General features: G+C 51.8%; 1 protein-coding gene across 1 annotated transcript in view; it reads right to left on the bottom strand.

Moving 5' to 3' along the window:
- Positions 1 to 25,573, bottom strand: part of LAMB4 (laminin subunit beta 4) — a 104,003-nt gene that overhangs the window by 67,408 nt on the left and 11,022 nt on the right. The window contains exons 2-3 of the mRNA XM_078852687.1: positions 22,192 to 22,216; positions 14,843 to 14,976 (exon numbers count right to left, since the gene is read on the bottom strand). Of these exons, the coding sequence (XP_078708813.1) occupies positions 14,843 to 14,976; positions 22,192 to 22,216 (159 nt within the window). The remainder of the gene's footprint in view (positions 1 to 14,842; positions 14,977 to 22,191; positions 22,217 to 25,573) is intronic.

Raw genomic sequence — 25,573 nt, 5'->3', positions numbered from 1 at the left:
CGGGAGCTGCGGCTGGTCCTGTCGGCGTACGCCGATGATGTACTCCTCGTGGTCCAGGACCCGGGCGACTTGGCGCGGGTGGAGGCTTGCCAGGCCATCTATTCGGCAGCCTCCTCCGCCCAAGTCAACTGGGTCAAGAGCTCTGGCTTGGCGGTGGGGGACTGGCGGCAGGTAAGTTCCCTCCCACCCGCGCTTCAGACCATCTGGTGGAGTGCGGGTCCACTGCTCTATCTCGGCGTTTACCTTTCTGCCACGCACCCTTCCCCGCCGGAGAACTGGCAAAATTTAGAGGGCGGGGTGATAGCGCGGATCCGGAAATGGACGAGGCTACTCTGATGTCTCTCCCTCCGAGGGAGAGCACTGGTGCTTAACCAACTAGTCCTGTTCACGCTCTGGTACCGGCTCAACACCCTGGCCCCGGCCCCGGGTTTCCTGACCCACCTCTGGAGATTGATTCTAGAGTTTTTCTGGTCAGGAATGCACTGGGCCCCTGTTGGGGTTCTTCATCTACCCCTGAAGGAAGGAGGGCAGGGCCTGAAGTGTCTGTACACTCAGGTCCGCGTTTTCCGCCTCCAGGCCCTGTAGAGGCTCTTTTATAGTGCAAGTAGTTCGGCGTGGAGCATACCGGCGCACGCCTTCCTGCGCCGCTTCCAAGGGCTCCGATACGACGGGCAGCTCTTTTATCTTTGTCCGAGAGGTTTTCCGCGAGACCTCTCCGGGCTGCCGGTCTTCTACCAGGACCTCCTCTGGACCTGGAAACTGTTTCAAATGACCAGGTCCGTGGCGGCCACCGTGGGAGCAGATCTCCTCACGGAGCCCCTGCTGCACAATCCGCAACTCCGTGTGCAGGCGGCGGAGTCTCGCCCGGTGTGCCAGAGGTTGGTCCTGGCAGAAGTCACGAGGGTCGGAGACCTCCTGGACTATGACCGGAGAGACTGGCTGGATCCCCTGACGCTCGCTCGGCGCATGGGGCTCTCCAGCCCTCGTACCCCCCGGTGCGTGCTTCAGGAGGTGAAGGCCGCTCTGACCCCCGCTGCTCGGGCTTATGTCAACTGAGCCTTGCGCGAGGGCGCACCCCACCCATCCTCTACCCCAAGCCCGCCGGACCTCTCCATTGGGCCCCTACCCTCCCGATCCCAACAAACCCCTCACCCTTTCACTGCAAGCCAGCTGCATGAACTGCAGCCGGTCAGTTTTCAAATAGCACCACAGAAATATTTATACACAGTCACGCTTCACACCCTTCACGCCCACACCCTGGTGCCCCGCCCCAATACAAAGTGGTGGGACCTCCTGCCACCTTTGGAGGGTGAGCAACCTCGATGGGCCAGCCTGTATTCCACCTTGCTCCCGAGGCCCGTCGGGGACATCAGTTGGCGGCTCCTTCACGGAGCTGTGAGCACGGGCGTGTTTCTGACACGGTTTACCCCCATTCCGGATACTTGCCCTTTTTGTAATGTGAGGGAAACCCTGGCGCATGTATATTTAGAGTGTGCCAGATTGCAGCCCCTTTTCCGGCTCCTCACAAATATTTTATTACGCTTCTGGCTCCATTTCTCCCCTCACCTTTTTATTTATACACTTCCGTGGCCCCACAAAATCGCGGGATCTCCTGGTCAACCTCCTCCTAGCCTTGGCTAAAACAGCCATTTATAAAACCAGAGAGAGGAGGTTGGCCCATGAAACGTCCTGCGATTGTGGGGCCTTTTTCCGATCCTCAGTACATTCACGTATCCGGGCAGAGTTCCTCTGGGCGGCGTCCACCGACTCCCTTGACGCCTTCGAGGAGCAGTGGGCGCTGTCCGGGGTTCTCTGCTCAGTGACCCCGTCCGGTTCCCTCCGTCTGACCCTTTGATTGAGGGGAAGAGCGAGAGACGCCAGCCCCAGCCGTTGCTGCTGTGGATACCATCATTACTGTCATCTAAGAGGGATCCTATAATACATGGGTGTCTACACCCCCCACCCCTAAACCACCCACCCCACAGCTGTGCCCATCTTGCCGGGCACTCTCAGGAGAGGGAGGATCGGTGACACTGGGCGCGGCACTAGGTAACTCGAGGGGGTGGAAGACCACGAGTGTCGAGGAAGCCCCCCCGCTCTAGGCCACCAGGTAACTCAGGAGGGTGGAAGACCATGAGTGTCGAGGAAGCCCCCCCGCTCTGGGCCCAGGCTAGCCTGAACACTTCTCCCTCCTGAAAGCTGCTGTGTTATACCTTCTGTTTGCGTTGTTTTGTTGCATAGTTGTTTTGTTTCCTTTGGTAATTCTTGTAAGTGTTACAAATAAACTTCTTTTCTGTTTAAAAAAACAACAAAACACCTTCCCTGTTACCTTACCCAGGGAAAAGGGACCTACATAGCCTGCTCTCCTACTGCTGCCCTCTGGCCTGGGCTTTTCTTGCTTTTTGCCCCTGCTTCGGCTCCCCCCCCGACCGGGCCAGATGCTCTCCCCCTTTCTTTTCTTTTGTTGTTTCTTTTTCTTTCTCTGCTGTTGCTAGAGTGCTGGCCAGCTGCCGGCCGGCTGTTAGCCCCCCCCGCCCTCCCAGCCCGCCCGCCCTCGGACGCTGCTGCTGCTCCAGCTGAACCCCCCCCGATAGAGGGGGGCCTGCTGACCCGCTCCCCGGAGGGGGGGAGTGGAAGGACCCAGCCCCCAGACCCAGCCGCTTGCTGTTTGTTTGTGGACCCATCTCCGGCTGAGAGAATTTCTTATCACCTGCTCCGGCATCCCTGGAATGTTGGAGCTGCGAAAACGAAAGCCTGGACAAGGAAGGGAAATAGCCGTCTACCGGAGGAACACCTCCCAGGGAATCTACAAATCGCTGTGGAGGGGGCCCAAGACTGAGTAACTTTCAAACTGTGCTCTTGTGTGGGGGGAGGCCTTGACTGTGTCGTGACTGTGTTTGTAGAGACACAGGGGATGTGGCACGGAGCTGCCCCCCGATCCATCTGTGTCTCCCCCCTCCCACACACTACTATCCTCATCACTGCCCCCTCCATCGTCATTGCTGGCTGTTTAACATCTGCCTCTGGACTTAGCTGCTTGCCCTGATTCCACCATGTGGGCCAGAAGCACCAGCCAACCAAACAGGACTCTCTGGACAAGCGTATGGTGGTTCATGTGCCCCCCCTCGAACTGCCCATCCCACAGTCTGTCCCTTTTTACCTGACCCCAACTCCAGTTAACCACCTGCCACCGCCCCCACTGGGGCATTGGCAATGGAGGACACCAGGGTGACCTCCGCCGCTGCTATGCCCACCACCTCCCCAGACTCTAGGAGAGCCCCCCAGCCGGCAGGAAAGGCCAGGGCAAGAAGAAGGGGAAGGGCCCCGCTAAAACCACCAGGCCCTCCGTGGCAGGGGCCACCCCCACTGCTGCGGCCCCGCCATCGACCACGGCATCCCTCCCCACTGCCCTCTCCACCGGCTCTGCAGGTGTCCCTCCCTCACCCCCCCAGGATGTATACCCGGGCGGCGGCAGCCCCCCCACCTGCTGCCTCGTCATCTCTCCTGTCCACCACCTCCGCCTCCATCAACAGCGGCCGGGGCTCCTTCCCCACCATGACAAGGAAGCATGGTGTCCGATGCCTCCTGGTGCCCGCCTTGCCCCACATGGAGACCTACGTGCGGGCGTTGGCAAGGGTGGTGGGGCCCTCGGCCATTGTGGCGGCCTCCAAAATGTATGGGAAGGTCGTCTTCTTCTTAGCATCAGAGGCTGCCGCCCAGGAGGTAGTGGAGAGGGGCCTGGCGGTGGGGCAGGGTGTTTGTCCCCCTAGAGCTGCTGGAGGACCTGGGCGTCCACCTGGTCCTGACCTCTGTCCCTCCTTTTCTCCCCGATGCTGCCCTGTTACCCACCCTTTCCACCCTGGGGAAACCTGATTCTGTCATCAGCCCTCTCCTGTTGGGCTGCAAGGACCCCACCCTCTGTCACATCTTTTCCTTCCGCCGGCAAGTGCAGCTTCTACTGCCATCGGCGGCGCGTGATGGAGAGGCGCTCAAGGGTCCTTCCTAGTCCCCCACCAGGGGACCCATTACCGGGTGTATTTCTCCATGGGGGAAGCCTGGTGCTACCTCTGCCAGGCGTCAGGGCATGTCTGGAGGGACTGCCCCTTAGCCCAGCAAGGATGAGCACCTGGGATCCCCAAGACCTGGCAGGACATTGGCCCCATCATTGCTGACGCCCTTGGCCTTCTGATACCCGAACCCGCCCCCTCTCCTCTTTGGACCACCACTTCTCCCGCTCAGGCCCAAGGGGCACCTCCCCTACAACGCCCAGATGAGAGGGAGAACCCCGCCTTTGCTGCTGACAATCTGGCGGGGCCTATGGAGGAGGGTGTGGCAGAGATACCACCAGGCATGGGAGAAAGTCTGCCCCAGGGAGAATCCTCCCTCCCTTATGCCACCCCACCGTCCCTCCACCAAGCCCCTGAGCCATCGTCTTTACCCCCTGATACGACCCCTGCTAACCAGCCCCCAGATGATGCCATGGAGGGCTGGGCCCTAGTCCAGGGGAAGTGAGGCAAGCGGAAGGCTCGAGCTCCGCCTCATCTACCCAAGGCAGAGGCCCCCCGGAAGACCAGGAAGGGGGGCACCAATGCCGAACCTTCCGCTTTGCCCACAAGTGCGTCCCATCCACCAGTGTCAGCCGGGAAAGACGTGGTAGCACTGGAAGGTAGTGTTTCCCCTCCAAGGGAGACCCTCCCCTCCGAGACCCTTAAGGAAGCCCCTTCTGTCCCGACACTACCCGAAGCCCCCGTGAACCCCGAGGCAACCATCGTGGCAGGTGCCAGCGGGGAGAACCCTGGGGCGACGGAAAGTGTCCTCTCCTCCATGTTCGAGGAGATCGAGGCCCTAGATCTGACCCCGGTCACCCAGGGGGAGGACGACCTTTTGCCAGAAAACCTCAATTTGGGCAACTTCACTCCACCTCTCTTTTCCCTATGCTCCCTCCCCCTAACTGCTGTTTCTGCTCCCATTTCTGAGGAGCCCCTGGACTCCTCCATTGACCCGGCTGTTGAGGGCACCCCGCTGACGACGACCGAGCCTGCCCAGGTGACAACCAGCGCCATGCGGCCGGGGCAAGGGGCCGCCAGGGGCACCCCCCATTGGTGCGGAGCAATTGATTTCCTTCCTGGGCGGGGGCCCAACAGAAGATAATCCACCTCCTGATGCTGTGGCCGCTAAATCCACCACAGAGAGCATGCCCAGTGTCACTGAGAGCTCCCTCCCCACCCTCTTAACCCTTGACCCTGATCAGGAGGCGCCACCATCCAGCTGCTTGCCTCCCGAAACCCAGAACCATGCCTCTGCCCTGCCCCTGCCCCTATCCCTATCCAGTCTACCTCCTGCGATGTTATTGCCGCCCCCGGGGCTGTCTCCTTCCCTTTTCCAACTGATGACCCCCAGGGAGCGGCCTTTGCGTTCTCCTGCCCCGACCCATTGGGGCTGCTATTTTCCCTCCACTGCCCCCTATCGCCCCAGAGCTTGAGGTGGGCCTAGAAGCTCCAGCCCATCAGGCACCCCGTCGGGGGTCCGCACCCTGCTTGTCCATTTTAGTGGACCACAGGGCTGCACCAAGGGCCCCACCGGGGAACAACTGGGAAACCGTAACCCCACCTCCCCATGAGCTGCGAGGAGAGCTGCGGAAGTTTTTAGAGGATGTCCATGGCTCCCGCAACAGCTTGCTCTCCAGCGATGGGGGGATTTTTTTCCTCCGGACAGGGTCTACTTTAACCATTCCACGATTCGGCAAGCTGGAGTGGTGACCCTGTTCTCCCCCGACCTACGGCCCGAGGTGCTAGGGGTTGCCGAGGCCATGCAGGGTTGCCTGCTGCATCTCCAGGTCCGTATAGAGGGGCTCGTGGTTAACCTCGTTAACATCTATGCCCCAACATCGGGCCCGGAGTGGCTGCAATTCTATCAGCAGGCGTCCGCCTTCCTCGGCACCTTAGGTTCTCACGAGTGCTTGGTCCTGGGAGGGGATTTTAATACCACCCTCAAGAAGCGAGACCACTCAGGGACTGAGCAGTGCCTGGCCACCATGGACACACTCCGGGAGATAGTTGAACATCACTCCCTAGTGGACATCAGGCATGACCACCACTCGGATGACACTTCCACGTTCACCTTTGTCCGGGTGGAAGCCCATCGGTCGAGCCACTCCCGGTTGGACCGCATTTATCTATCACGCTTCCATCTCTCACGAGCCCATTCCTCCAGCATTCGGCTGGCCCCATTTTCTGACCATCACCTACCCACCGTGACAGCCTCCCTCTGTGCGGAGAGGCCAGGGCCGGCCTATTGGCATTTTAACAACAGCCTGTTGGAGGATGAGGGCATCGTGATGTCCTTCTGGGAATTCTGGCTGGCCCGGTGAGGGCAGCGGCATGCCTTTCCCTTGGCGCGGCAATGGTGGGACCTGGGGAAGGTGCGCGTCCAGCTTTTCTGCCGCGACTACACTCGGGGCACCAGCCGACAGAGAAATGCGGCGATAGAGCAGTTGGAACGGGAGGTCTTAGAGCTGGAGAGGCGTCTGGCCGCCAGCCCCGAAGACCCGCTCCTCTGCGGAGCGTGCTGGGAGAAGCGGAAGGAACTCCAGGCCCTCGAGGACCATCGGGCCAGGGGCGCCTTTGTTCGATCCCGCATCTGCCTCCTTCAGCAGATGGATCACAGCTCCCGCTTCTTCTATGCCCTGGAGAAAACAAAGGGGGCCAAGAAACACGTCACCTGCCTCCTGGCAGAAGACGGCACCCCCCTCACGGAACCGGCAGAGATGTGCGGGAGGGCCCGAGCCTTCTACGCAAGTCTTTTCTCCCCGGATCCGACCGACCCTAGCGCTTGCAGAGTGCTTTGGGTGGAGCTCCCTACGGTCAGCGCGAGCGACCAAGACCAGCTAGAGTTGCCTCTCGCTCTGGCCGAGTTCTCGGAAGCCCTCTGTCATATGCCCACCAATAAGTCTCCAGGCATGGACGGGCTGACTGTGGAGTTCTACCACGTGTTTTGGGACGTCCTCGGCCCAGATCTAGTCACCATCTGGGCCGAGTCTCTGCAGAGCGGGGTCCTCCCTCTCTCGTGCAGGCGAGCTGTGCTCGCCTTATTGCTGAAGAAGGGGGACCTCCGCGATTTACGAAATTGGCGTCCCGTCTCACTCCTCAGCACGGACTACAAAATCGTAGCAAAAGCAATCTCGCTGCAGCTAGGGTCTGTGCTGGCGGACGTGATCCACCCAGACCAGACCTACACCATCCCAGACCACAGTATCTTTGATAACCTATTTCTGGTTCGGGACCTTTTGGAACTCGGGTGTAGAGACGGTCTGTCGTTTGTCCTCCTGTCCCTAGAACAGGAGAAGTCATTTGATAAGGTGGACCACGGGTACCTCCTGAGCACTCTGCAGGCGTTTGGCTTTGGACCCCAGTTTGTGGGTTTTCTCCGGGTGTTGTACACCTCCGCAGAGTGTCTGGTTAAGCTCAACTGGACCCTGACTGAACCGGTCAGCTTCGGGCGAGGAATACGGCAGGGGTGCCCCCTCTCGAGCCAGCTGTATGCTCTGGCAATCGAGCCCTTCCTCTTTCTCCTCCGCAGGAGGTTGACAGGGTTGGTGCTGCGGAAGCCGGAGCTGTGGCTGGTCCTGTTGGCATACGCCGATGACATGCTCCTTGTGATCCAGGACCCCGGCGACTTGGCGCGGGTGGAGGCTTGCCAGGCCATCTATTCGGCAGCCTCCTCCACCCGGGTCAACTGGGTCAAGAGCTCTGGCTTGGTGGTAGGAGACTGGCGGCAGGCGAGCTCCCTCCCACCCGCGCTTCAGACCATCTGGTGGAGCGCGGGTCCGCTGCTCTACCTCGGTATTTACCTTTCTGCCATGCATCCCTCTCCACCGGAGAACTGGGAAAATTTAGGGGCAGGGTGATAGAGCAGCTCCGGAAATGGACAGGACTACTCCGATGTCTCTCCCTCCAAGGGAGAGCGCTGGTGCTTAATCAACTAGTCCTGTCCATGCTTTGGTACTGGCTCAACACCCTGATCCCAGCCCCGGGTTTCCTGACCAACCTCCGGACATCGATTCTGGGGTTCTTTTGGTCAGGAACACACTGGGCCCCTGTAGGGGTTCTTCATCTACCCCTGAGGGAAGGAGGACAGGGCCTGAAGTGTCTACACACTCAGGTCCGTGTCTTCCGCTTCCAGGCCCTACAGAGGCTCCTCTATGGTGCAAGTAGTTCGGCGTGGAGCACACTGGCGCACGCCATCCTGCGCTGCATCTGAGGGCTCTGATATGACCGGCAGCTCTTTTATCTCCATCCGGGAGGTCTTCCGCAAGACCTCTTCGGGCTGCTAGTCTTCTACCAGGACCTCCTCCGGACTTGGAAACTGTTTTTAACGACCAGGTCCATGGTGGCCACCGAGGGAGTAGATCTCCTCGCGGAGCCTCTGCTACACAACCCCCAGCTCCGTGTGCAGGTAGCGGAGTCCCGCTCGATGCGCCAGAGCTTGATCCTGGCAGAAGTCACGAGAGTCGGAGACCTCCTGGACTACGACTGGGGAGACTGGCTGGATCCCCTGATGCTCGCCCGGCGTATGGGGCTCTCCAGACCTTGTACCCCTCCGGCACGTACTTCAGGAGGTGAAGGCCGCTTTGCCGCCCACTGCTCGAGCTTACCTTGACCAGGTCCTGCTCAAGGACACGCCCCGCCCACCCTCTACCCCAGGCCCTCTGGACTTTTTAATTGGACCCCTGCCCCGCAGATCCAATCTACCCCCCCACCCCTTCACTGCGAGCCGGCTGCATGAACTGCAGCCGATACGCTTCTAAACCGAGCCAAGGAAACATCGCGCTCCACAACCTTCACGCCCTCACCCTAGTGTCCTGCCCCGACACAAAGTGGCGAGACTTTCTGCCACCTTTGGAGGGTGAGCAGCCCTGGTGGGCCAGCCTATATTCCACCTTGGTTCCGAGGCCCGTTGGGGACATCAGTTGGCGGTTCCTTCATGGAGCTGTGAGCACGGGCATGTACTTGGCGTGGTTCACCCCCATCCCAGATACTTGTCCCTTTTGTGGTGTGAGGGAAACCCTGGCGCACATATATTTGGAGTGCGCCAGGCTGCAGCCCCTGTTCCAGCTCCTCACAAATCTCCTATTATGTTTTTGGTTGCATTTTTCCCCTCACCTTTTTATTTATGCACTCCCCATCTGTGGCCTCACAAAGTTGCGGGATCTCCTAGTTAACCTCCTCCTGGCCCTGGCTAAAAAGGAGGTTAGCCGATGGAGTTTCCTGTGACTGTGGAGCTGTTTTACGATCCTCGGTCCATTCATGTATCTGGGCGGAGTTCCTCTGGGCGGCGTCCACCGACTCCCTTGATGCTTTTAAGGAGCGGTGGACGCTGTCCGAGGTTCTCTGCTTGGTGTCCACATCCGGGTCCCTTTGTCTGACCCTTTGATTGGGGGAGAGAGTAAGGGACCCCAGCCCCAGCCATTGCTGCTGCGGACATCACCACCCTAGAGGGGTCCTTTCACACGTGGGTGCACGTGCCCCCCCCCAGATTGTCCACCCCACAGCCTGCCCCTCTTGTCGGGTGCTTTCAGAGGAGGGAATTGTTGGTGACGCTCGGGGGTGGCGCCAGGTAACTCGAGGGGGTGGAAGACCACGAGAGTCAATGAAGTCCCCTCGCTCTGGGCCACCAAGTAACTCGGAAGGGTGGAAGACCACAAGAGTTGAGGAAGCCCCCCACTCTGGGCCCAGGCAAGCTTGAACACTTCCCTCCCCTGAAGCTAATGAGAAAACAATTGTGATAGGTTGCTGTGTTACACATTGCATATGCTGCTGTTTTTACTTTGTAAGTGTGTTATGCAAATAAAAATATCTTTTGCTTCAAAAAAAAATTACTCTCCTATAGCCATCTGGCCTGACCCTGTCACAAGAGTCAAGCCCCCAAAGCACAGGCCTCCACTCTTTGATTTGAAGGAATAATCCCATTAGGTGATAGCAGTAGTAGGCTCTTATCTTCTATGCAAAATAATAACTAGAGAGGACATGACACTTAACCAGTGTCAAATCACACAAATCATTGTACTAATGTCTCAAGAATGGCTGTTCATCTTAACAATACCATATTCACACGATATCAAAGGTAGGCATGAAGAAACAAGATTATTTACTATTCATTATTTCTCATTCTTCAATCTCCTCGTTAAAAAGTTGCAGTCAACCAGTCAGGGATCAGAAACAACATGTGCATCTGAGGCCACACAAAAAAACAGAGTAAATAGTTATAGGGAATAGCTCATGAATAACCATGTTGCCTGAGAATTGTTCATTCACACTATTTGGTGGATAATTACAAAAAGTGAAGAGATTCACAGAAAATAGGACTGATTCACAAACTATTTGAGAATGGAAAAAGTGGTTAAATTGATCAGATCACTGATTTACAATGAATAAGTTGACCTGCATTAGCTTGATATGTACCGTCCGACTCTCTTACTTCTGCAGTATATTATACTTTAAACATGTCACAGTCCTTGACCAGAAGGTGATAAATAGTCATTTTAAAATTACCTCTAAAATGAGTAATGTCTCATTAACTTCCTCTGCAGTTCACATCTGGTATTTAGTGAAAAATATTTTCTCATGATGATTCATTAACTTCATGGGACCATGTCCTGAAACCCTTGCTCAGGGAAACTCCCATTTATATCAGTAGGAAGTTTGATAAGAGGCAATGACTGTTGGATCCGCATAGCGCTATCCATCACTTCCCTGTCACCTAAGCTCGGCTGCACAGAGATGTGGGTCCCTTCAGAGCTGGGCTCCATGGCATCCAGAGGGTGCAGACTCCCTCTGCACTTTTCTATGCATCCAGCCCCTTATGTGGCAAAGCCAGACTGATTTTAGTGCAGGCGAGGCCCACTGCAGCCATGTGGAAGAGGACAAGATGCATCTGTCAAGGTAATGAGTGTATGGTCCTCTAGTGCAAACAGCTTTGAATTCATTGCAACTCATTGAATTACAACAACCCAAATAAATGTATCTCAATGTCAGAACTGACAGCTTTAGCAGCTTTTTCAGGGGAATGCTGTGTTTGCTCATGCTGGCTCCTATTCCTCTCTTATGTTCACAAAAACTGTCAGGGAGATCAGCCCAACCTCCCTGCACAGTCAAAGAGCATACACACACTGTTATGTTTTTCATACACAAATAATGATTGCTCAATTAATTACTTTTTATTTTAAATTACACAACAAAACAACATAAGAGAGCACATTGTGTATGTGTCTTCTCTGCAACACATTACATCTAAACTGAACACAAAATGGCAACTGCATCCAGCAGACTCTTAGGCCCTGAACCCCGAAGGTGTTTAGGTGCTTAACTCCATTGAAGTCAGTGGGCATTAGGATTAGATCCTGAAAGGCATTTAGGCACCCAAAAGACTTACAGGTGCAGTACACAAGAAACAAAATCTTGCCACTGGGGGTATGTCTACACTTTGGGCTGGAGGTGTAATTCCCAGCTCGAGAAGACATACCCAGACTAGCTGTCAAGGTTCCTTTCCCACTCTGAACTCCAGGGTACAGATGTGGGGACCTGTATGAAAAACCCCCTAAGCTTATTTTTACCAGCTTAGGTTAAAACTTCCCCAAGGTACAAACTATTTTACCTTTTGTCCCTGGACTTTATTGCTGCCACCACCAAGCGTTTAACAAATATAACAGGGAAAGAGCCTACTTGGAAATGTCTTTCCCCCCCAAAATCCCCCCAAGCCCTACACACCCTTTCCTGGGGAAGGCTTGATAAAAATCCTCACCAATTTGCATAGGTGAACACAAACCCAAACCCTTGGATCTTAAGAACAATGAAAAAGCAATCATGTTCTTAAAAAAAGAATTTTAATTGAAAAAGTAAAAGAACCACCTTTGTAAAATCAGGATGGTAAATACCTTACAGGGGAATCAGATTCAAAACATAGAGAATCCCTCTAGGCTAAACCTTAAGTTACAAAAAGACACAAAAATAGGAATATACATTCCATTCAGCACAGCTTATTTTATCAGCCATTTAAACAAAACAGAATCTAATGCGTATCTAACTAGATGGCTTACTGACTTTTTACAGAAGTTCTGACCTGCATTCTTGCTCTGGTCCTGGCAAAAGCAACACACAGACAGAGAGAACCTTTGTTTCCCCCCCTCCAGCTTTGAAAGTATCTTGTCTCCTCATTGGTCATTGTGGTCAGGTGCGAGCGAGGTTGTCTTAGCTTTTTAACCCTTTACAGGTGAAAGAGTTTTTCCTCTGGCCTGGAGGGATTTAAAGGTATTTACCCTTCCCTTTATATTTATGACACTAGCTCACTAAAGGTAGAGCATAGCTGTGGTGGCATGAGCCATGGGAAGAGTTAGCCACCTCAAATATATGCTTCTCAGATAGGTATGTACTTGGGTGGCTAGCTCCTCACAACAACACAGCTACCCTATTTTTAGTGTGCTGACTCAATCAGAGCTAGTGAGGGCATGTCTCTTTGAACTGGAATTCACACCTCCAGCTTGAAGTGTAGACGTAGCCTTACAAAACTACATTCTTCACATGCATGAATGCCCATCAGACTGACATATACGGTGTATGTTTGCCTTTATGAGGCATTTTACAGGAAAACTACTTGAGGACAGCAGCAGCAAAGTGTTACTGGAGATTCATGTATTCATTTGTGAATACACTGAGCAGTCATGGGATAAGAGGGACAATCCTCTCACGGAGCAGTAACTGGTTAAAAAAAGACAGGACACAAAGGGTAGGAATAAATGGTCAGTTTTCAGAATGGAAGGAGGTGAACAGTGGTGTCCCCCAGGAATCTGTACTAGGACTAGTACTGTTCAACATATTCATAAATGATCTGGAAAAAATATAGGTGAACAGTGAGGTGGCAAAATTTGCAGATGATATAAAACTACTCAAGATAATTAAGTCCCTGACAGACTGCGAAGAGATCTCACAAAACTGGGTGACTGGGTAACAAAATGGTAGATGAAATTCAATTTTGATAAATGCAAAGTAATGCATATTGGAAAACATAATCCCAACTATACATACAAAATGATGCAGTCTACATTAGTTGTCAAAACTCAAAAAAGATCTTGGGAGTCATTGTGATAGTTCTCTGAAAACATCTGCTCAATGTGCAACAGCAGTCCAAAAAGCTAACAGAATGTTGGGAATCATTAAGAAAGGGATAGATAAGATGACAGAAAATATCATCATGCCACTATATAAAACCATGGTACACCCACACCTTGAATACTGCATGTGGTTCTGGTTGCCACATCTCAAAAAAGATATTTTAGAATTGGAAAAGGTACAGAGAAGGGAAAAAAAATGATTTAAGGGTATGGAAGATTAAAAAGACTGGGACTTTTCAGCTTGAAAAGAGATGACGAATGGGTGATATGATAGAGGTTTATAAAATCATGAATGGTGGGGAGAAAGTGAGCAAGGAAGTGTTATTTACCCCTTCACATAACACAAGAACCAGGGGTCACCCAATGAAATTAATAGGCAGCAGGTTTAAAAACAAACAAAAGGAAGTACTTCATCACACTACTTCCTTGAACAGTCAACCTGTGGAACTTGTTGCCAGGGGATGTTGTGAAGGCCAAAACTGTAACGGGGTTAAAAAAAGAACTAGGTGAGTTCATGGAGGATAGGTCCATCAATGGCTATTGGCCGAGATGGTCAGGGATGAACTCTATGCTCTGGGTATCCCTAGCGTCTGACTGCCAGAGGCTGGGAGTGGACAACAGAGGATAGATCACTTGCTGATTGCCTGTTCTGTTCATTCCCTCTGAAATGTTACCTGAAATCGGGCCAGCTAGTAAGCTTAGGGAGGACTAATGACCCACCAGAGTTTGGCAGAAAGCAGCACGTTTATTATACTGATAGCTGAGCTCAGAAGAAGTGTGTGTGTGGGGGGTCACACTCACACTTGCATACTCACACACCCAGCACAGGCACAGCACTGGAGGTGTCAGGATCCTTCAACGTAAGTGTCCCACAGTGCAGCGATGGATGGTGCGATGAAGGTAAGTCTTCCCGAGGCACGATGGAATGCAATGTGGCGAACCACTGGCCAGGCAGTCCGGGTGAAGGGCCCTCACAGGAGGTACAATCTTATGAGTGCACTCCCGAGCACATGGTCCCTTCCCCTTTTAAGGACCTGCTCCTCATGGCCCATGACTAGAGATGACTTGGCCACATCTGGTTGGTTACACTCCACCTTGGGTAGTGTCCATACATTGGGCATTTGATCACTGCCTAATCAGAGTCCCAGCCACCTTGTCTACCTGCAAGCTCTTCTGATCTTCCAGCTGCTCAAGCAGCCCATTCATCCCACAACCATTCCAGGAAGGAGCGGGGAGGGGGAAAGCCACTTCACAGGTATTCAAAAAGGGAGAGGAGACAAAAGGGGAGGGGGGGAAGAGGTGTAACAGACCTTTTGAACCTACAGGTTATACAGAGCATAGTCATACAGAGCATACAGATCACTGCTGCTCCTACAACATGAGCACCCGGTATTGGCCACTGTCGGAAGACAGGATACTGGGTTAGAGGACCATTGGTCTGACCCAATATGGCTGTTCTTATGTCTCACTAATGCATTGCCATTTCTGTTGAGAAATTAAACATCACCTTGAAGGCTACTACCAAGCTATCTTCCTGCCCTAATGGAATATATAATTTCACCAGGTGTATTCTTGTCATCTGACAATTATTTAAACATATCTAGAAGCATTTTATTATTATGTAGCATCTTATTATTATGTATTGTGTAGTTATTTTATGAATAAGAATAAACCAACCTCGAGGTAGCCTATAATGCAGTATTTCTGAGGGCCAGTCAGTCCACAAACTGATGAGGCTGTTAGTTGCTCACTGCGACCCACCAGAAGATCTCCAACGGTTGGATGACAGGAGCCACTATTACATTCATCCTCTGCATGCAGGAGACTAAACAGCACTGAACACAAAAGACAAATACAGCTGTAATGGTGTTGTGACATACTCAGCTATATGCTCCAGAGAAAAGCAGCTACACTGGAACGTCACCTGAATTGTCCTTTGTCTACACTTTCCTTTTGTCCTTTGTTTAAGCTGCTTGATAGGATTCAAAAGAGCTTCTCTAATTCATAGGTTCATAGATTCCAAGACCAGAATGGACCATTTGTCTGACCTCCTGTATAACACAGGCCATAAGAACTTCCCCAAACTAATTCCTGTTTGAAGTAGACCATGTCTTTTAAACATTGCCAATGATGGAGAATCTACCACAACCCTTGGTAGGTTGTTCCAATGGTTAATTCCCCTCCCTGTTAAAAATGTGTGCCTTATTTCCAGTCTGAACCCACCTGCTGCAGATAATTATAAATAAATTGGTAACTAGCATATTGCATATCAGTGCTAAAATTTTGATCAATATTACATCGTGCAATAAATATGTGAAACTGCCAGGCTCTAATAATTTGTTATGCTTTGTGCTTCATATGTAGATATAGCAAGCACTGATGAGGTATTACTGATAACATCACAGGTGACCCCATACACAGGGCCAGAGTCTGACCTCATTTACATTAATATGAATCTGGAGTAACTCTGCTGATTGCAGTTGAAATGCTCCAGATTTATACCAGCGTAACTGAGATTGGAATCCAAGTCAGTGATTCCTCAGCTTGTCAGATGACTTGAATTGAACCCCTAGCTTTGGTCTCCATACCCCACATTTTCCAGGATAAGATGGACATTTAGGAACAGAAATAATTAGGAATCAGATAATCACAAAGCTTTATGGCTTGCATTGCCTGACATGACTTTCAATATTTTCCTCCCAGTAAGTTAAGATTTTCCTTGCAGGGTTTTACCCTTTTTAGGCAAGTTCTGTCCTGAAACATTGAACAGGAATGGGAGCCTTGGAGGCATCATTGTTTAACTCTGCTTGGCTCAACTTCTGATAAAAATTGTGTTTTAGGATTCTAAGGGAAACTAGAGAGATTATTAATGCAGTGTTAGAAATAGCAGACTAGCATCAATTAAGAGTGTTTGTAGGGAGTGCTGAACTGTCAAACTTCAATTTATGGCTTAGGATATACTTCAGACAGGCAGTTTACTTACAAGCATTTTCCGTAGTCAAGTAATAGGAGTGTTTGGTTTGCCCTACTTTGCTTCCCAGATTCACATTTATCAACTGTTGGCAGGCATGGGTTATCTGTTTTAGGGCCTGACCCAAAGCCTATTGAATACAATGGGAGGGTTTCCTTTGACTTTAATGAACTTTGAATCAGGTCTTTGGAATGCAGGTACTGGAAAGAGGAGTCATTGGAGTGTTGCACCTGTGTCTTACCAGGACTATATTTCAGTAGAATTTAATAACCATTGAAAACACTTTGTGTATCACTAGAGGAAAGATGAAGCAATGTAATGAAAGGCTGGGAAAATATGTAAATTACACAATATTAACCAAAAAGGTTTAGCCTGGACATGTGTAAAGTATTTGCACCTACCAAACTTTAAAAGAATGATCAGCTCAAGCCACATTCTTTTATGTGACAACCAAACGAATTGGATACCTGCAGGAGGAAAAGAAACCTGTTATGACATTTAACAGTTTGCCTCATCAAACCTCTCCTCATGTATACATTATGCTCATAGCTGTCTTACATTAACTGATACCACTGAAATAAAAATACAGGCAGATGAAAAGAAAATGCAGGCTTTGATTTCCTGCTAGTGACTAACAGCTACATCAAAGCAAAAGAACAACTCAGAATTGCTTTTGATAAGATTTCAAAAGGTTGTTGACACTTAAAAATAAAAATAAAGTGCTATAAGCAGAAGTCCCATCTTATCATTTAAATATAACCCATTTAACCCTAAGCAGATCAACTGAGGCATGATAATTGTCTCATGCCGATATGCATAGCAGAAACAATATTATGAGTGAGTCATTAAGCATGTGCAATGAGGAAAATAGCTAGTAGCTCTGGACCAGGTGCTCGTGCCCTGCAGAAAGACCTGTGGAAGGGGAATCATCGGAAGACAAAGTTTTTCCTTGTGGGATTTTCTCTGCATCCTTCCTACCAAGGGAAGGATTAGCAATCAGAATGGGAAGAAGTGAGACCTATAAACCTCAAGGGTCTTGGAAAAGCAGATGGCAGTCTCTGTGCCTGCTTGCCTGCCACCTCAAATGAAGCCATGCTGTCCCCGGTGTACATTATAACCCACTCCCTTTCAAGAGGGACAAGCAGACACAGAGGACTTGTTGATACTGCTTGGAGCATTAACTTCTGTGGAGTAGCAGAGAATAGCAGCTTTCCAATTCCATCCCTGATCCTAATTCCCACACAGCCCTTGCCATGTGGAGTAAGCTAAGATGAAATTCCACAGGATACCAGGGTAGTGGCATTTCAAGCATTTCCATGGAACTAGTCATATGAGTAAAGTCATTTACTTATTTGCAGAATTGGGTCCTATGTTAGCATATTTTGCAATCTCCATAATTACACAGCTATTTTAGCTATAATAGTGGGGAAAAAATTATAAAAGGACAACCAGCCTTCTGTGCTCTATGCTGGTATCTCATTATTTCAGTTCCCCCTAGCGTACAGCAGCTTTGAAGGATCTTGAAGAACTATGTATGAGAAGCTGAGTAACCTTTGTGCAGTTGTGCCTTTTGCTATCTAGTTGTACAGTAACTCCTCGCTTAACGTTGTAGTTATGTTCCTGAAAAATGCGACTTTAAGTGAAACGATGTTAAGCGAATCCAATTTCCCCATAAGAATAAATGTAAATGGGGGGGTTAGGTTCCAGGGAAATTTTTTTCACCAGACAAAAGACAAAAGACTATATATATATATATATATATATATATATACACACAGAGAGAGTATAAGTTTTAAACAAACAATTTAATACTGTATACAGCAATGATGATTGTGAAGCTTGGTTGAGATGGTGGAGTCAGAGGGTGGGATATTTCCCAGGGAATGCCTTACTGCTAAATGATGAACTAGCAATTGGCTGAGTCCTCAAGGGTTAACTCATTGTTGTTAATGTAGCCTCACACTCTACAAGGCAGCATAAATGGAGGGAGGAGAGACAGCATGGCAGAGAGACAGAGACACACACCATGTGTGTGAGAGAGAGATGCATGTTGCTCCTTTAAGTACGCTGACCCCACTCTAAGTACACTGCCTTTTTAAGTTAATCAGCATGCTGAGACAGCAGCTGCTGCCAGGAAGCTCCCTCCTTCCTGAGCCCTGTCATGTATCCCCCCTGCTCTATGGAAGATGGGGTAAGTGGGGTGCAGGAGCAGGGGGAAGGGGGATACCCTGACATTAGCCTCACTCTTCTCCCCCCACACCCCCCGCACAGCAAGCCGGAGGCTCTGAAGAGCAGCTCTAAGGCAGAGGGCAGGCGCAGCACATGGCAGTGGGGGGAGGGACAGCTGAACTGCCGGCAATTGATAGCCTGCTGGGCAGCTGCTGCACAGGGAACTTAGGGAAGTGGGGAGCTGATGGGAGGCTGCCGGTCCATCCTGGTTCCAGGCCCCACCAGCTAGCTGCAAAGGGCTGCTCTTCCTGCAAGCAGTGGACAAAACAGGCGGCTGCCAAACAACATTAGAAGGGCACATTGCACAACTTTAAACGAGCATGTTCCCTAACTGGTCAGCAACGTAACAATGAAACAACGTTAACCGGGATGACTTTAAGTGAGAAGTTACTGTGAAGGGAATTTCCAGCAGACCCAATTTCCTATGGCATAATTCAGCAAACATTTTCCTGTTGAGCTGAACTTCAAAATTTGATACTGTATGAAAATAACAGACAGACCTAAGCAGTGGTGAGCTGGAGCTGGTTCGCACCGGTTTGCGTGAACTGGTTGTTAAATTTTGAAGCAGTTTTAGAACCGGTTGTTAACCTGCTTCCCTGCAGGGGGCGCTGAGGCTTTGATGGGCTCCAGCCGAGAAGTGATGTAATTCCTCCTCCGGCTGCCGGGGATGCTGTGCTGCGGGAGCCATGTGGGCTGCCGCCTGGCCCTGGGCACGAGCCCTGTTCCTGCTGCTGCTGCTCCCCCGACCCCTGGCCCTGGGGCTCCCGCTGCTGCCTGGTGGGTCCCCAGCTGCTCTGCTGGGCCTGGGCTGCGTCCTGCTGCTCGGGCTGCTCCGAGCCGCTCTCCCCATGAGCACCCACCACCCTGCCCACAGCCAGCCCCTGTCTCCAGCCACCCCCGCACCTCCTGCCTGCACCAGCCCCTGACCGCAGCCAGTCCCTGTCTCCAGCCACCCCTGCACCCCCTGCCTGCACCAGCCCCTGCCACACCCCCTGCCCACAGCCAGCCCCTGTCTCCAGCCACCCCTGCACCCCCTGCCTGCACCAGCCCCTGCCACACCCCCTGCCCTCAGCCAGCCCCTGTCTCCAGCCACTCCCACACCCCCTGCCCACACCAGCCCCTGCCCGCAGCCTGCCCCTATCTCCAGCCACCCCCTGCACCCCTGCCTGCAGCCAGCCCCTGTCTCTAGCCACCCTGCACTCCCTGCCTGCACCAGCCCCTGCCAGCACCAGCCCCGCCACACCCCCTGCCCGCAGCCAGCCCCTGTCTCCAGCCACCCCCGCACCCTGCCTGCAGCCACCCCCTGCACCCCTGCCCGCAGCCAGCCCCTGCACCCCCTGCCCTGCCTCCAGCCACCCCCACACCCCCTGCCCACAACCAGCCCCTGCCTCCAGCCCCCCCGTACCCCCTGCCCGCAGCCACCCCCTGCCTTCAGCGCCCCGCACCTCCTGCCCGCACCAGCCCCTGTCTCCAGCCCCCCCACACCTCCTGCCTGCACCAGCCCCTGCCGCACCCCCTGCCCGCAGCCAGCCCCTGTCTCCAGCCACCCCCGCACCCCCTGCCTGCACCAGCCCCTGACCGCAGCCAGTCCCTGTCTCCAGCCACCCCCGCACCCCCTGCCTGCACCAGCCCCTGCCCGCAGCCAGTCCCTGTCTCCAGCCACCCCTGCACCCCCTGCCTGCACCAGCCCCTGCCACACCCCCTGCCTGCAGCCAGCCCCTGTCTCCAGCCACCCGCGCACCCCCTGCCTGCACCAGCCCCTGCCACACCCCCTGCCCACAGCCAGCTCCTGTCTCCAGCCACCCCTGCCCGCACCAGCCCCTGCCTGCAGCCAGCCCCTGTCTCCAGCCACCCCCACACCCCCTGCCTGCACCAGCCCCTGACCGCAGCCAGTCCCTGTCTCCAGCCACCCCTGCACCCCCTGCCTGCACCAGCCCCTGCCACACCCCCTGCCCGCAGCCAGCCCCTGTCTCCAGCCACCCCCACACCCCCTGCCTGCACCAGCCCCTGCCACACCCCCTGCCCGCAGCCAGCCCCTGTCTCCAGCCACCCCCTGCACCCCCTGCCTGCACCAGCCCCTGCCAGCACCAGCCCCACCACACCCCCTGCCCGCAGCCAGCCCCTGTCTCCAGCCACCCCCACACCCTGGCTGCAGCCACCCCCTGCACCCCTGCCCGCAGCCAGCCCCTGCACCCCCTGCCCTGCCTCCAGCCACCCCCGCACCCCCTGCCCACAACCAGCCCCTGCCTCCAGCCCCCCCGTACCCCCTGCCCGCAGCCACCCCCTGCCTTCAGCGCCCCGCACCTCCTGCCCGCACCAGCCCCTGTCTCCAGCCCCCCCACACCTCCTGCCTGCACCAGCCCCTGCCGCACCCCCTGCCCGCAGCCAGCCCCTGTCTCCAGCCACCCCTGCACCCCCTGCCTGCACCAGCCCCTGCTGCACCCCCCGCCTGCAGCCAGCCCGTCTCCAGCCCCCCCCACTCCCTGCCTCCAGCCAGCCCCTGCACCCCCTGCCCTGCCTCCAGCCCCCCCGAATCCCCTGCCTGCAGCCAGCCTCTGCCTCCAGCCAGCCCCTGCACCCCTGCCCACAGCCAGCCCCTGCACCCCTGCCCTGCCTCCAGCCACCCCTGCATCCTCTGCCTGCAGCCAGCCTCTGCCACACCCCCTGCCCTGCCTCCAGCCATCCCCGCCTCCAGCCACCCCCGTACCCCATGCCCTGCCCCCAGCCAGCCCCTGCCGCACCCCCTGCCCTGCCCGTAGCCAGCCCCACACCCCCTTGCCTCCAGCCAACCCCACACTCTCCTGTTTCCAGCCAGCTCCGCACCCCGTGCCCTGCCCCCAGCCAGCCCCTGCCGCACCCCCTGCCCTGCCCGTAGCCAGCCCCACACCCCCTTGCCTCCAGCCAACCAGCACCCTCCTGTCTTCAGCCACCTCCGCACCCCCTGCCCTGCCTGCAGCCAACCCAGCACCCCCTGCCTCCAGCTAGCCCTGGCCCACGCCCTGTCTGCAGCTGGCCCCACATCCACTGGTGCCCTGCAGTTCCCAGGGCAGTAACCCTGCACACCTGCTTCAATGGGGAGGGGCAGGGAGCAGCTGGGACCCACATATGTGCACACCCTAGGGTGACCAGACAACAAGTGTGAAAAATCAGGACAGGGGGTGGGGGGTAATAGGAGCCTATATAAGAAAAAGACCCCAAAATCGGGACTGTCCCTATAAAATCGGGACATCTGGTCACCCTAGCACACCCCCAGGGAGTGGCAGGGACCCACACGTGAAACAGAGCTCATTTCTAGTTCAGGCCCATCTTTTAAAAAAAGAACTTTAGGCAGGGTTAACACACACCCATATTTTCCCAGACAGGTCAGGCTTTTTGGTTCTTAAATCGCCGTCCGGGAGGAATTTTTAAAATTTAAAAAGTTAAAAATTCCTCCCGGGAAAATACAGACGTATGGTAACCTTGTCGGTACAAAAAATATATACTGGGGCACATCCCTTAAATCAGAACTTTTGATAGGGAACTGGTTGTTAAGATTTTGGCAGCTCATCACTGGACCTAAGTACAATTTTAAGTACTGCCACTGAACAGCACTTGGCCTGTTAGTAAGATACGTGTCAATAGTAACCTATCTATCTAGGTACCTGTATGGCCCCATCACTACTACAGTATCTGAATTACTAATATTATAAAGTGCTGCACTAACAATATTCACTGAAGCCTACCTTTGCTGTTGCATTGGTTTAACATGTGAAATGACAATCAGCAAAAATGACATGCTGTAGCTCAAATGCATAGCAGGAAAGTTAAATGTTAAAATAGGTCTTACCTGGACCTGGGAAGATGAAGCGTTTCTAGAAATGAATGGAACAAAATGAAGACAGCAAGACAAGACATACCAGTGAGTTTCAGCTAAGAAAGAAAAGTGCTTACCCTCAGGCATCTGGGCGTAGAAGAAAAGGAGAACCAGTCTAAAACCTACCAAAGAGGTGATTTATGAATTCATTCAGCCTGAGTTTTTGGCATTAGCAAATACATGCAGTAAATAGAAACAGCGATCAGTATATTTAGAGCAGAAAATAGCATTACTTTAGTTTAAGAATTAGTCAACGATTCACAAAATGCTGGCTTGTGTGTCTTTGATTCTGTGTTCCACTTTGTAGCTGAGAACCAACATACAGTATTTATATCTAATTTACAACAAAAGGTTAGTAGCATGTGAACACCCTAATTTGGGTAGGGACAATTCAAACCAGAGTAGAGTGGACTTCCAACAGATGTGCACGTTGACTTAAAGAATCAATCCTTTGTGTCTGAGGAGACGATGTAGAACCACACACTGAAAATAAGGGGCTGGTGGTACAAGTATAGCTAAGAGATCTGGCCATGTACCTCGCACTACCACAGATTTCCTGCGTAGCTCTGGACAAGTCACAGCCACATTTTCAAAAGTGGATACTGATTCAGGGTGTCTCCTGTGACACGATCCCCAGAGTGCAGCCTGGGACCATGGGGCCGCTGTGCCCCCTGAAGTCTCTCCAGCTTGGGCTGTCTCTCACAATGCCTTGCTAGTAACAAGCAGCAAGCCCCTCCGGGAGCTGTGATCACTCAGCACAACAGCATGTGGAGCCCCACACCCAGCTAGATTGCATGAATGCTCCCAGAGCCGCTCATGAATCACATAGGGAAAGGCACCAGCCAGATCCCCTCAGCTCCCAGCACTGTACCCCAGGAATATACCATCCTAAACTGCTCAAGATGAGCAGTGAAAATTTATTAATTGTTTCACCATGTCATCAATGGAAAGTGTATATAAACCACCCTTTGTAAACCTGAGCAGTTTTGCCACACACTTCATACGAACTCACTGGTAAAGATAAACAATAAAACAAATGTACTGACTACAAAAGATAGATTTTAAGTGATATTAAGCGATAGGCAAAAAGTCAGAGTTAGTTACCAAAATAAAATAAAATAAAATAAAATAAAATATAAGCACGCAGTCTAAACTCTCGACCCTATTAGACTGGGTAACATCTAGATTAAGCAGTTTTTCTCACCCCACTGGATATAGCAATCCTTAATATACAGGGTTATCCCTTAAACCTGGGCCAGCCTCCTCTGTTGGAGTCTTCAGTTTTCTTCTGAGTGTCTTGGTTGCTTGCAGTGTAGGTGGGGGCAGGAGAAAGGCCAAGCATGGGCCTGATATGTTCTGTTTTTATACCTTCAGTCCCATGTGCTTGGGGAGCACAAGTCCAGGCATGTCTGGGGTCATTGCTGATTCCCCAGGCAAGGTTGAGCAATTCCCCTGGTGTGGCCTCATGAAGATGAGTCATTGAATTGTAGCTCCCTTGCTGGATAGTGGGCTGTTGATGATTGTTTGACACTTCACCCTGGCATTGGTTACTTTCCTGGCTGTTGTCTCTGAGGAGCAAATATCTGGCTGATTCCCCAACTTACAGCATGTTTTAGTGACAACAATACAACACAATCTCATAACTTCATATGCGCTAAAGATATGCATATGCAGAGAGAACAGTGACTTTCCTCACATGGCATACTTTACAGTATATGTCAGATCACAATGATATAAAAACGAGGAATCTGGGGGTTACAGGGTGCTCCCCCAAGGTACAGAATGTCACATCTCCAATTTTGGTTCCCCAGTTTGAAACACTTTGATTCTGATTTTCAAAAATGTTGAACACCCAAAAAATGTTGGGCACTAAGACACTCAACCATCAGTGGCTACTTTTGAAATTTTTAATCTTAAATCCTCAGAGCTTCAGTTTCCCTACGTATAGAATGGGTGCTGTGCGGCCTAATCCATTGTTTTGTTTGTAAAATACCTTGAGATCCTGTGATAGAAAGTTCTATAGATGAGCAAAATACACATTATTGTATAACCAGGGGATCACCTTTCTCTCATTTAATTTCTATGGTGACCAGAAAGTTCTTTCATTCCTAAATTAAGGCTTTAGTGTTGTGACTGTTCTTCTGTCACCAGGATTGCTCTTTGCAGAAATAATTCACACACTGACATTTTTAGAAATGTTTCTCCTCAGGAACACTTGTAAATTACTTGTTGGAGCACAACATCTTCTCAGGCTGACTTCATCCCTTATTTGGTGTGTATTCATCTACAGGGGGTATGAATTATTGTAGAAGTGCTTTACATTTAGTGGGCATAAATACTGACAAATAAACACAAAGGATTAAGCAATAAATCAGTTTTCCTACAAGATGTACATTCTATTTTTCATGATTAATCAAGGTGTCAGTGTAGATAAGGGTCAAATATTGTAAGAGAATATTATTCTTAGGATAATACTACATTGTAAAATAATGCTTGATCTTTTATTAACATTTTGTAGGAAAAACATTTTTGTTGCAGAAAAATTATGTGCGAAAGGAATTTAGCGGAAGATGTATATGTTATGTATAAGTTACAGGTAGGTCCAGCCTTTTGAGTTATATAGGATCCCAAGCAAGAGTGGGGCCTCAAACTACTGGAGGCAGGGACTTAGAAACCTCTTTCCTACATCTCTGGTCCCAGCACTGGCAAATGATCTGGATTTAGGGTGAGTCATCATTTCCACTGGTAGCTAGGGCAATATGGATCTGGTCTATGACTTGTCACGTCATCACAGGCTTGATGGTTGCAGTTGTTATGACTAAGGTCCATTCTTGATATAGCCTGATAAGTAAACCACAAAGTTGCTAACAAAATCAATATGTTTCCTTCATAAAGACTAACCAGAGTATGATGGGGACGAAGGGGTGTGTATGGAGGAATGGCTGCTGGGCTTCATTTAGACTGTAGTAATATTTTACATCTATACTGTACTCTTCATTCTGTGGAGTCCAAAGAACTTTAAAAAATATGGACTGGATATTGCTATGTGCTGAGACCCTGTACCTCCCATTAAAGTAAAAGGAAATGGGATGTTCTCAACAATTCTCATTGCAGAATTCCTGGGTCAAATCCTGAAGTCCTTACCCAGACAAAACTTTCACCGTATCTTACATCCCTGAGATTCCACCCAGCTTGGTTCCCAAGGAAACACCAAAACAAGGGACCAGATTTTCGACAGAGCTGAGCACATCTCAGTGAGAGCTGTTGGCTTCTGAACATGTTTGAAAGTCTGGCCCAGACGCCTCAGCCCTTGAAAATCTGGCCTGAGCTCTTTCAAAATTCTGGCCCCTTCCTT

The sequence above is a fragment of the Lepidochelys kempii genome, chromosome 1, assembly GCF_965140285.1.
Source record: "Lepidochelys kempii isolate rLepKem1 chromosome 1, rLepKem1.hap1, whole genome shotgun sequence".
NCBI classification, from domain to species: Eukaryota; Metazoa; Chordata; order Testudines; family Cheloniidae; genus Lepidochelys; species Lepidochelys kempii.
This window is presented reverse-complemented; position numbering and strand designations above follow the sequence as displayed.